This window comes from Ursus arctos, unplaced genomic scaffold (genome assembly GCF_023065955.2).
Source record: "Ursus arctos isolate Adak ecotype North America unplaced genomic scaffold, UrsArc2.0 scaffold_22, whole genome shotgun sequence".
NCBI classification, from domain to species: Eukaryota; Metazoa; Chordata; class Mammalia; order Carnivora; family Ursidae; genus Ursus; species Ursus arctos.
Genome location: NW_026622897.1, coordinates 57,560,621 through 57,573,635, shown reverse-complemented (window position 1 = coordinate 57,573,635; position 13,015 = coordinate 57,560,621). Strand labels below are relative to the sequence as shown.

The 13,015-nt window shown below is 39.7% G+C and overlaps 1 protein-coding gene across 1 annotated transcript; it reads left to right on the top strand.

Moving 5' to 3' along the window:
* The first annotated feature begins 4,560 nt into the window (after nucleotides 1–4,560).
* Nucleotides 4,561–5,499, top strand: LOC113249315 (olfactory receptor 52A1-like). The gene has a single exon (XM_026490813.2). The coding sequence runs from the start codon at nucleotides 4,561–4,563 to the stop codon at nucleotides 5,497–5,499; it is 939 nt and encodes a 312-aa protein (XP_026346598.2).
* Nucleotides 5,500–13,015: the final 7,516 nt, after the last annotated feature.

Below are 13,015 nucleotides of genomic sequence, written 5' to 3'. Positions count from 1 at the left end.
ATTCTTCAGCCAAATGTTCTTTAACTTCCAAGTGTTTGAATTCCTTCCAAATTTTCTCTTATTATTGAGTTCCAGTTTCAAAGCATTGTGATCTAAAAATATGCAGGGAATAATCTCAATCTTTTGGTATCTGTTGAGACCTGATTTGTGACCCAGTATGTGGTTTATTCTGGAGATACTTCCATGTGCACTCGAGAAGAATGAGTATTCTGTTGTTTTAGGATGGAATGTTCTGTATATATCTATGAAGTCCATCTGGTCCAATGTGTCATTCAAAGCCCTTGTTTCTTTGCTGATCTGCTTAGATGATCTGTCCATTGCTGTGAATGGAGTGTTGAAGTCTCCTACTATTAATGTATTATTATCAATATGTATTTTTATTTTGGTTATTAATTGGTTATGTAATTGTCTGTTCCCATGTTTCGGGCATAAATATTTACAATTCTTAGATCTTCTTGTTGGATAGACCTTTTTAAATAGTAATATAATTTCCTTCTATATCTTTTATTACAGTCTTTGGTTTAAAATCTACTTTGTCTGATATGAGGATTGCTACCCCAGCTTTCTTTTGAGGTCCATTAGTGTGGTAAGTGCTTTTCCAAGCCCCATTTTCAATCTGGAGGTGTCTTAAAGTTCAAAATGAATCTCTTGTAGATAGTATATGGATGGGTCCTGCTTTTTTATCCCTGCAACCTTGTGTCATTTGATGGGAGCTTTCAGCGCATTTACATTTAGAGTTACTTTGGAAAGATAGGAATTTAATGCCATTGTATTGTCTGTAAGGTTCCAGTTTGCAAAGACTTTCTGCTTCTTTCTGGTCTTTTTGACTCTTGGGGTCTCTCCATCCATTCTGAATGACAGCCTTCCAGATAAAGTATCCGTGGCTGCATGTTCTTTTCATTTATCACTCTGAATATGTCTCATGATCCCTTTCTGGCATGCTAGGTTTCTGTGGGCAGGTCTTATGTTATTCTGATGTTCCTTCCTCCATATGTAAGGAACATCCTCTCCATTGGCTATTCCGGCAATTGTTTCCTTGGCTATAAAATTTGCAAGCTTCACTATTGTATGTCAGGGTGTTAATGTATTTTTATTGATTTTGAGAGGGATCCTCTCTGCCTCGTGGCCTCAAATGCTTGTTTCCTTCCCCAAATTAGAGAAGTTCTCAGCTTTGTTTTGCTCAAATATACCTTCTAGCCCTCTCTCTCTCTCCACCCCCTCGGGGATCCCAGTAATTCTGACATTGGAACATTTCATGGCATCATTAATCTCTGCAATCTCTTTTCTCGTGTGCTACTAACAGCCTATCTCTGTTTTCCTCTACTTCCTTCTTTTCCATCAGCTTATCTTCTAGATCACTAATTCTCTCTTCTGCCTCATTTACCCTTGCTCTCAGAGTATGTAATTTAGACTGCATCTTATTCATAACATTTTTTAGGTAACCAGTTAGATCTCATTTCTGCTTTTAGAGATTCCATATTGTCACTAATGCTTTTTTCAACCATAGCTATTAACTTCATGATTGCTATCCTGAATTCTATCTCTGACATTTTGCTTATATCCATATTCATTAGTTCTGTGGCAGATGGCGCTGTCTCTGTTTCTTTTTTGTTGTTGTTGAGAGTTCCTTCTCATAATCATTCTGTAGAGGGATGGTTAAGTGAATGAGCAGACTCCAAAATATCAACCACAACCCAAGCATGATGCACGCTAGCAAAATCCAGAGTGGTCAGAAGCAACCACCAAAACAAAGAAAGAAACACAAAACCAAAATGAAACACAAGAATAAAATTTATAAAATTAAGAAATGTTTAAAAAAGAAGGTCAGGGGAAGTGTGGCTGTAATCTCTCAGTGTGGACAAAGCAGGGTGTTTCAGGTGCTCATGGCTGTATTTTGGTCTGTGTGTTAGAGGACATTACTTCTCAAAATTAAAAGGAAAGTAAAATGTGTGTATATATATAAAGGTAAATTTGAATAGTGAGAAAAGGACAATAAAACATATACCTATAAAAATATAGGTGTGAAAAAATACAAGTTAAAAAGCTACTATGAAATAAAAGCTGATCTAATAAACATCTAGTTGAAATGAGAAAAAGCTAAAAAGAAGAAACAGAGAAGAAGCATAAGAAAAAGAGAAAAAGAAAACGAGAGTTTTACCTAAAAAATAAACAAGCCGTGAGGCAATGCCTCGACATCAATATTCTATTTTCCACTGGCACTGGGATTTTACCCTCTTATGGGATCCATAGAGTTGTTGTCCACTTGTTCTTCCAGCCTATCTTCTGGGGGAAGAGGACTGCGGTGCTGTTTCCAAGGTAACCCTGCTTGGGCAGAGATGCCCTGCCACCTGTCAGGGGGATGGTCTCAGTGGAAACTAGTCTTCTCTGCTTTTGTTCCCTGATGGCTTTCCACCCCTCTTCTGAGGGTCAGAACAAAAAAGGCCGCACCCAAACCTCTGGCCCAGAGCAGAGAAATTGCAGTCTGCTCTCTTCACTAAACCCTCCAAGACACTCTCTGTTTCTGTATGTGCCATCAAAAACCGCCACCTCCCACATTGTGCGCCCGCATTAACTCTTTCAGAGGTAGTCCCAGGGGCCTGGGAGTGTCACTGCCGTGTATGCTTCTAAAGCCTGGAGTGGCTTCATGATCATGCATGCACCTGAACCTCCTGGATCCTGTCTGGGCACTGCTCTAAAGCCCTTTCCCGGTCACTACTGCTCTGTGAGTTTTTGCCTGATCACGGGCTCAGGTTCCTGATTTTTTTCAGGCTGCCCAGTAGGAGAGCAATTCTCAACTGGCCCAGCTAGTGGTTTATAACAATCTGAGCTGAAAGTCCCTTCCTAGGTTCTCTGACTATAACCTGCCTCTGGTTCCACTGCTCTGGCATTCTGCTGGTCCAAGAAGCCCTTTTGGCTCTGAGGCTTCTCGTATCCTGAGACCATAATACTCTACCTAGGATTTTGCTTCTTCATTTCCAGAGCCCCTTTTACTGAGGGATGTTGCTCCCTAGAGCAGATTTCTAAGGGTTCCCATTATGTGATCCGGTGTTCTATCACTTTCCAGGAGCCAGCTTATGGAGGCTCCCTCCTGCTTCTCTTTATCTTCTGATGTCTCCCCACAGATTCATGACTCCGCATGTCCTACCTTGCAAAAAGCAGTTGCTTTTCTGCTTGTAGAGATTCAGATATATATTCTTACATCTTAGGCTGATTTCGTGGGTGTTCAGAATAGTCTGCTAGATATCCAGATAAATTCAGGGGACTGGTTGAAATGGGCCTCCCCTACTCCTGTGACATATTGCCTAACTCCTAAAAAGTAACATTTTTGATCAAAGAAAAACTTCATATAAGGGCTATGACCCCACATATTGAGAAATGCAGCATTAGTAAATAAAGAGGTCATGAAAATTTTCTTCATTGATCATTTCTGGTATCCCAAGACTTGCTCTCTGTCTTACATTTCTACTTCCTCATTTGAATCTGGATGAAGACACTATCATTTCCCCCATTTATTTCCTATGCATCTCTTACTCCTGAGCTCACAAAATTGATTCATTGCTTCCAATGATCTCTATTTCATTAAGAATTAATGAACCTAAATTGGCCATATCTCATGCTAATGGCAGCTTTGAACTATGGGACCCAGGCAACTGTCCTGTCTTCTTCTATGTTACCCATTTACCCATTGTCCACATCCTGTAGTCAGCAAGAATGGGTTCTCATGCCTCCTAGAGATTCCTCACCTCTAGGTATATTCTAATATATATTACAGAATGTCAGTTAATTTAAGCATATAATTAATTTTCAGGATTTCAGTTGTTAATAATATAGGAAAAATAGGATGCAATCTTATAAGAAATGTAAAAATAGCATGGAATTTTGACCCAGAATAGCCAAAGTACATTGATTTAAATAATCTTTTCCAAAACTCTTCCTTCACACTCCTTTGTCGGGACATCTAGTCTTACACAGATACAGACAATACAGGTAGGTATAGATATCTTCGTATGTTACACACTTGGATGTCAGCTGCTACTCTCCGCTCTGTAATCGCAAACTTTTATACTATATGTGGGTCAGAGTCAGATTTGCTGGGTCAAACTGACAGTTCTAGACCTAGAAACAGTGGAAAATAATAGTACCATTGGGTAGCTGGAATGTGGGAAATGGAGAGGTTCATCAAAGTCTGATTCAAATGTCCTTTCCAAGCAAAATAAAGAAGTATAATTATTCTGTCCACAGGTCTGGAAGGACATCACAGGTCAGCAGTTGATTCCCTCACTCAGATGATCTGGTGGTTCTAATGCATTTGGCCTGCTATGCACATAAGCTCTTCTTGTGGACTAGTGCTTGTGGAAGTCCCCCCTGAAAGAGTGATGAGTATCTATGGATCTGTTTTTTACCTTCACTAGTATAAATGAAATGGAAATATGATCTTAGCATTCTGCCAAAATCAGAGAGACTCATTATGATGACTGGGTAAAAAAAATGGAATTAGAAGAGAAGAGTACCACTGACTGAGACACTTTATTCTTTTGCTTCTGAAGACTCAAAGATAATATGTCCATCTCCAACATGACAGTGTTCATGCCTTCTGTGTTGACACTAATAGGGATCCCAGGCCTAGAGTCTGTGCAGTGCTGGATCGGGATTCCATTCTGTGCCATGTATCTCACTGCTTTGATTGGAAATTCCATGCTTCTGATCACCATCGTTTCAGAGCGCAGCTTCCATGAGCCCATGTACATTTTCCTAGGCATGCTAGGAGTCACAGATATTGCACTTGCTACCACCATTATGCCCAAGATGCTTGGCATCTTGTGGTTTCATGTACCAGAGATTAATTTTGATTCTTGCTTGCTTCAAATGTTTCTCATCCATACATTTCAGGGCATAGAGTCAGGCATCCTCCTGGCCATGGCCGTGGACCGTTATGTGGCCATCTGTTATCCACTAAGACACAGTGCGATCTTCACCTACCAGCTGGTCGCCCAAATAGGGGCTATGGTAACACTCAGGGCTGTCATTCTGGTAGCCCCATCTTTAGTGCTAATAAGGTGCCGGTTTCAATTTTACCATACAACCATCATCTCCCACTGCTACTGTGAGCATATGGCCGTCGTGAAGCTGGCTGCAGAAAATGTGCGGGTCAACAAAATCTATGGCTTGTTTGTGGCATTTGCTGTTGCAGGATTTGACCTGATATTCATCACTTTGTCCTACATACAGATATTTATCACAGTTTTTCGTCTGCCCCAGAAGGAGGCTCGGTGGAAAGCATTCAATACCTGCATCGCCCACATCTGTGTCTTCCTCCAGTTCTACCTCCTCGCCTTCTTCTCCTTCTTCACACATAGGTTTGGTGCTCATGTTCCCCCTTATATTCATATCCTCTTTTCTAGCCTCTACTTGCTGGTTCCCCCATTTCTCAATCCACTTGTCTATGGTGCCAAGACCAAGCTGATCCGCATTCATGTGGTGAAGATATTTTTTTCATAAAATCCACTGTGGTTAACAGCTGTAGCCTTCCCCTTCATGCAATAGTAACAAGCTCTCAAAATTACATATAATACCTACCAATCCACATTATTTGAGATGTTTCAGTGTTGTATATTTGTTTTATGCAGTTTGTGTGCATTTCATGTTTTCATATCATCATACCCCATGACCACTATCAATACAACTGGGTGATGAAAGGAAGAAACACAAAACAAAATACTGAAGATATGATATTTCCTTTTCTTTTCTCTTTTTCATTCCCTGGTTCAGCTTTCCTTTTTATGGATTCTTCTCCTGAAGTACTCACAAATATACACTATCCCTGAATTAAAATGCACTTAAACCCATTGTTCTAGAGTGTCCCGGTACTCAATGTCAACAGGTGTTGCTGTGTCTTGAACCTTTTAGTCATCTACAAAATTTTTGAGGAAGTGTGTTTTGAGTATGTTGTGTCAAAACAAAGAAACATGTAAACAAAACCAAGAGTTTATGGCTGTGAGATGGGAATATAAAAATTTCGGTATATCTCCAGAATCATTCAGGAATTTCCAGATGCAAAAATCACGAGAAATCAAGTGCTCCATTTTACACACTCATGTTTTTTCTGTTACCTCCACTATTTCTTTATTACCTCATCAATTGTTATTAAAGTACAATATGTTAAATATTGTGCAAGGGAATAGTGGCAGAGGGGTGAATTAGACACTACGCTTAAGTTTCACAGATTTGTTTCTTTATATTTCTGAGAGGGAAGAAGAGAGAAACAAAGAGAGAAGGAAAGGAGCAAGAAGTTGTAGTGGTGTGCACTGAGTGTGAGGTAAGGAAACGTTGAAGTCCAACTGAAAGCAGCAGGCAAGAGAGTTAAAAATTTTAATTAGGAAGCCTGTTTCCTGAAGAATAACGAATGATTGGTCCCATATGGAAGGACACACTATGCCAGGTAGATGATAGAGGAGGCACCAACCAGAGAATGTGCTTAATGTCACAGCACAGATTTTTTTCAATGTAAGATACAATTTGGAGAGACACAGATTACTATGATATCAAATACGACCATGGAGGGCAAATTGGGTAAAGGGGAGCAGGATGAATAAGTCACGGGGATAAAAAGTACAACCTAGAGAATAGAGTCAAGGGTATTCTAATAGCTTTGTATGATGACAGATGGTGGCTCCACTTGCTGTGAGCCCACCATAATGTATAGACTTGCTGAATCACTCTCTGTACCCCTGGAAATAATGTAACATGCTTGTCAGCTAAACTTCAAGTAAAAAAAAAAGAATGACCATGAACCCTCTTTAAAGAAGATGAACTTTATTCTGAAAGTTATTGTGTATCATTAGAAGTTTTCGTCATAAGATAAACACATGTTCTTATGTGCATGTGTAAATGTTTCTGTGTGGGTGTGTGTATCTATCAGGCAGGTGATGGCATATCTTCTCAGTGGATATAAGACATCATGCTTTTTAATCAGACAAGGCTATTAAATTAATGAAGAGATGGAGGGTTTTAACTAAGATTAACAACTTCAGAACTTAAGGCTAGTGGACCATTCATGTGCTGATGTCCACAATTTGATTTGTGACATTAAAATCAATGCATCTATAAAATAGACTGCATGTCATATAAATGGGAGATACTCTGGCTTATTTAATGGGTTCAGGCTCAATCACATATCAATGACTGCTGAGGATGACTATTTGTAAATCTAGGGGATGTCTTGGGACATCTTTTGAAAATGTTTTCAATGTTAATATTTATTATATAATTAACATATGATATGATTATAACAGATTGCCAATAGGGGTTGTTGTTCTTAGATAACATAGTTTCTTTAGGAATAAAACTGTGATGTTAACAGAAGTAAGTTCTTAGGGGCGCCTAAGTTCTTAGGGGCACCTGGGTGGCACAGCAGTTAAGCGTCTGCCTTTGGCTCAGGGCGTGATCCCGGTGTTGTGGGATCGAGCCCCACATCAGGCTCCTCCGCTAGGAGCCTGCTTCTTCCTCTCCCACTCCCCCTGCTTGTGTTCCCTCTTTTGCTGGCTGTCTCTATCTCTGTCTAATAAATAAAATCTTAAAAAAAAAAAAAAGAAGTAAGTTCTTAATGTTTTAACCAGGGTTCGGCAACCTCCTATGGAAAGAGACCAGTACATAGCGTAGGCTTTGTGGGCAAAGGCAAATCAAGACTATTACGTAGGTATTTAGATAGTAAGATAGAAGATATATTTGCACGAAAAGTTTTAATGATATTCAAAATCTAATATGAAAAATAACAATCCTGATTGTGTAGTTTTTGTATAATTCAGTCTAAAATAGAAGAAAGGAATTTATTTTTTTCTGAGAGATAACATTCTGCTTAAGTGGGGCTGAAAGTCAAATATTCCCTATCAACACATTGATGGCAGAATTCATCTGTAAAAACTGTTGTCAACTAGTGCGCTACCCCAAAACAAACAGCAAGCCAGGGTGGTCTACTATAATTCCAAGATTATTTGGAGAAGTTTGAAATATATCTAACAAAGACAAATCCTGACAGTCGTTGTAGAAATAGTGGGAATATAAAATTGGGAGACAGAACATGAAACTGGAAACTGTTTGCACTATCCTCGATGTCATTATGGCATAAAATATCTATTTTAGAGTGCATATTGTTCCATTATTGTGACCTTCAATTTATCAGGACCAGTTCCAATCTGAGACCTGAAAAGGGAAAAAGGGAAAGCGAATGGGTCATTGCAAGGACAAGAGGATAACTGGGACTCTCTATCCTCCCACCAAAGGGCTGGGACAATTACAGAATATGTTCTTGGACAGGAAGTTGCATGAAAAAGACATGTATATTTTGTAATGGATCATTTTAATGATTTCTAGAATCTTCCAAATGATCCTTCAAAGAGATTGCATCAATTGTAACAATGACTATTGGCACTTGTATGTCTGAATTCTCAAAAACACTGATTATGTTTGAGATTTTCAAGTTTTGACAGTCTGTGAAATATGATTGTCTTTATAATTAGCATTTATCAAAGACTGCAATAATTATGCTGCTTTTCTTCTACTTGTATATCCTTTCTATGAAGTCCTTTATTGTTTCGTTTGAGCACTTTCTGATTGGAGTTCATTTTTAATTTATGTGTTTAGAATCTGATAAATAACTATTGAGTTCAAGTTTTCAAGGGTTTTATTCCTTGGAACTTCATGATAGAGCTTCCAACAGGCCATGGGCTTTCCCTAGGAGGAGTGATTGCAGATTAAGAAAGAGGTCTGGATGTTAGTTCAGGTGCAGGAGCTAACTCTTTATCCTCTTGGTGTTGGCTTTGAGGTGATGGAGCAAAAATGCACTGGACCTTTGATAGAAAAACCCAATTGTGGCTGCTTGTGGCTGGAAAGGCCAAAACTCAAGAGAGGAGTGTTGACTGGAAAGAAATATGGGCATTATTCAGGAGGCTGGCCACTTGGGGGGAAGGCAGACCCTTGTCCAAAGGCCATTCTGTGGTTTCTGCCTGGCGCAGGGATTTCTAAATGAGTCTAGGGCACTTAATCAACAAAGGGATGACTGTGGTCTGTCCATTTCTTTTTTTTTTTTAAGATTTTATTTATTTATTTGACAGAGAGAGACAGCCAGCGAGAGAAGGAACACAAGCAGGGGGAGTGGGAGAGGAAGAAGCAGGCTCTTAGTGGAGGAGCCTGATGTGGGGCTCGAACCCAGAACGCTGGGATCACGCCCTGAGCCGAAGGCAGATGCTTAACTACTGTGCCACCCAGGCGCCCCTGTCCATTTCTTGATTATGTGCAGACTCCATAGTGTCAGCTACAGAAGTTACCCAGTGCTCAGCAGTTGTGCAGTTGGGGGTCCTGGTTCCTTAGTACCTGGGGGTTGTGCAAGGGGACCCGGTCTCTATACTGTGACATGCAGGAGTTCTCTGGTTTTTTGTTTTGTGTTGTTTTAAGATTTTATGTATTTATGTATTTATGTATTTATGTATTTATGTATTTATTTATTTATTTATTTGTCAGAGTTAGAGAGAGAGCAAGCGCATGCACAAGCGGGGAGAGCAGCAGGTAGAGGGAGAAGCAGGCTTCCCGCTTAGCAAGGAGCTCCATATGGGACTCGATCCCAGGACCCTGGGATCGTGACCTGAGCTGAAGGCAGACACTTAACTGACTGAGACACCCAGGCATCCCAAGAGTTCTCTGCTCTTTCAAAGAAAGAAAACATGATATATACATATACAAAGAAAGGTTAGTTAATCAGTCATGCAGGTGAAGAGCGTTTGCTAACGTGTAAAGACTGCTCGGTTAGTAGGGGGGCTGACATGGCTTCACCTTCTAGGTTTTTGCAAACCTTTTTCTAAATGACTAATTTGGGTAGAATAACTTGCCATGTGACCTCTCTCCACCCTTCTTCTTAGTATAAAACTAACCATGGGTTAGAAAAAAATTCATATTTTAAAGAGTACAAGATACTGGTTTTTAGTAAATTCAGAAAGTAGTGTGACTGACACTGCCCTCTAATTCCAGAACATTTTCATAACTCAATTAAGATACCCCATTCCCATTACCAGCTATTTACCGCTCATCCTGTGCCCAGTTTATGGAAAGCACGCATCTACTTTTGTCTCTATGGATTCAAGTAGTCTGGACATTTCAAGGAGTAGAGCACACAATACATGGCCTTTTATGTCTGACTTCTCGCACATTGCATAAAGCTTTCCAAGGTTCACCTATGTTGTAGGATAAGCAGAACATTTTATTTTATTTTGTTTTATTTTTGAGTATAGTTGACACAGCATCACATTAGTCTTAGGTGTACAACATAGTGATTCAACCTTATAATACGTTCATCACAAGTGTGAAAAGCACCAATTTCCATACACCACAATGACAGTACCATTATTTAGAACTTCATGTATTTTTATGTCTGAATGAAATGTCATTTCATGGATATACCCAAGTCTGCTTTTGAACCTGGCAGTCAGGACTCTGCCCACATGAGTTTTTCCCTGAGCCATCACCTCTCTGCATGGTAAAGACTCCCATTTGAATTCAGACATTTCCAAAAATAGTATAGGCCTGGCCAAGCCCTTCTATTTTGTATTTCTCATAATTCCTATAAACTTTTATCTTCTCACTTGATGAACTTTATCAACCATTGCAGTAAAAGCTATTCAACTCCATTTATAACACTGTTGTATTTAAAAATTAGGCTTCTGTTTCTGGTTTTCTATAGAAAGCTTGTGGAATAAAGAGCCACTTCTGAAAATGTGTACTGTGTATTCCCTATTTTATCTCGCGGAGGTAATTATTTCTATTTAATAAAATTTTTAGAAGCTCCAAAGAACTGTATCTATTACCAAATGAAGAGTCACATTGTTTCCAAAACATCTACTTCCCTGTATCTCTAAAGGGTTTTAACTAAACAGTATCTAAGAGTTATTTTCTCTCTCACTCTCAGTAGCGTTATGATTCTGTGATGTTCAAATACTTTTTGCATTTCCCAAAAGTATCTTGTGGGTCATTCAATATGTTTATAATATTATTCTCTAGACAAAGAGTAGTTCACAAATTTCAGAATGTACTGACCTCACCTCAGCTTCCTTCATATTCTATCTGAAAAGCATCCTTTTTGTTTTCCTTGAAAATATCTTATTTTAATTAAGCCCACCATTGTTATCCTGATGGACAGCTGATACTCCAATGTACTAATTTGCTCCTTTTTCTGGTGTAACAGCTCTGGGTATGGCTTTATACAGTCTGTCAACACAACATCTCTGAGTGCACAGCTGGGAAGAGTCCTAAAACCCCTGTGAGCTCGCCCAGCACACAGCACAGCCCATCCTATACCACTGATTTTTCTAGGATGAATGCAATTTTATGGCAGTTTAATGACAAGATGGGAGTCAGAGATTCTTTCAATGCAAAAAGAACAGGTCTACTACATAGGGCCTCACCCAATGACACACGACAAAAACTATGTGACTCTAACACAGTCTTGTTAGACTCTCTTTTACCACACAAAGAATCTGAATCTTTTTGGTTCTTCTGCTTGAGACCAAATATTCAAAGTTCAAACCCTTTTCTTCACCTAAGTAAATGTCAGGCACGAATAATCATTTGTTCAAAACCTGAAATAGATATTCTGACTGGCACTAAAATTTTGAAAATGCACACTATTACATCATCAGAATTATGATCACGACTGGGACAGTGTCTATATCACATAGAAATATTCCATTTAGTTCTCTGTCAGATTGTCTACACTGATTAGTCTGAATATCCTGAAATGTTTTCATTTCCCTTCATTGGCTCATTATTTTGTATAAAAGTGTCAGTGACTGTGTTGTCTTGGGGCGCTGTCTTCTCCTAGAAGTTTCTGAAAGGATGGTCATTTTGGCTCCCAGTCCCCAGGGACACCAGGATTTGAGAGTTTTTATTAGATGTAGATCTGCTATTAGACAAGTTCTCCTGGGTTTTGAACCATATTGTGCCTGCTTTTCACCCTTGTCCCAAGCTAAATGAAAGCTCACCAGGACTGGTGCAAAAAATCCCCCAGGTGGCTCCTACAGTACAAAACAGCCATCTTCACTGTCGGAACCACCAGAAGATTTTCACTCTGTGGCTTCTGCGCATCTTACCACAGATGATTCTGGGTAAGTCTTTGGGCCTTAGATCTGCTATGAGTGTGGGGAAAATGGAGGACTGGTTTCAAAGAGAACACAGCACACTTACGAGCCAAGAAGATGGCAGGATGATTAAAAACAAACAAACAATGGAATCGTACAGTAGCTGACTGTTAAATCATGAAGAAGATTCTGTCTCATGTTGCTGTTCTGAGTCAGTTAATCACACAATGGGTGACCCATTTTAAAGTGACCTGACAGGAGGATCCCAGAAGAGCATCAGGGCTGATCGATGCACAGGAAGCTTATTGGTTAAAGGTTGGGAAATAATACATGTTTATGCTGGAGAACATTCCATAGAAAGGATACCCTCAAGTAGTTCAGAGGAAATCACATCTGGTGACATGCTCATCAAAATCTAAAGTTAGTGATGGGAAGGACAGAGTAACTTCAATCAGTGAATGGCTGGCCTTCAGGCAGAATAATACATTTTATGTTTCTGTCAAGATACTTTAAATGTATTACATCATTTCATCCTCACAGTCACCATGAAGTGTGTTTCTGTTAACTTTGCCTCAGTAATAAAGAATTGAGACAATGACAAGTTTTAGAACTGCCTGAAGAGCATGCAAAGCTAAGGAGTATCCTAGGGATATACACTGTCCTGACTGACTTCAGATCCACACGGTTAACCGCCATGTTCCATGGCTGCTGTGCTTCTTTGGAAGGTGGATTGAGGACTTTTATGAGTCATGAAGAGGGAGGCAGTCTGAGGCTCAGGAGGCAGAAGCCCTATCTGGCATTTGGAGCTGTCCTGCACTGGACAAGCTACCTCAGAAACAGAGACAGTCTATCCCTGGGGGCTTGAGGCAGAGACCAAAGCGTGAATGCCAGAG

Bases quoted from the DNA above. Each gene is read 5' to 3' on its own strand.
- LOC113249315 (XM_026490813.2), top strand. From the start codon at position 4,561: ATGTCCATCTCCAACATGACAGTGTTCATGCCTTCTGTGTTGACACTA.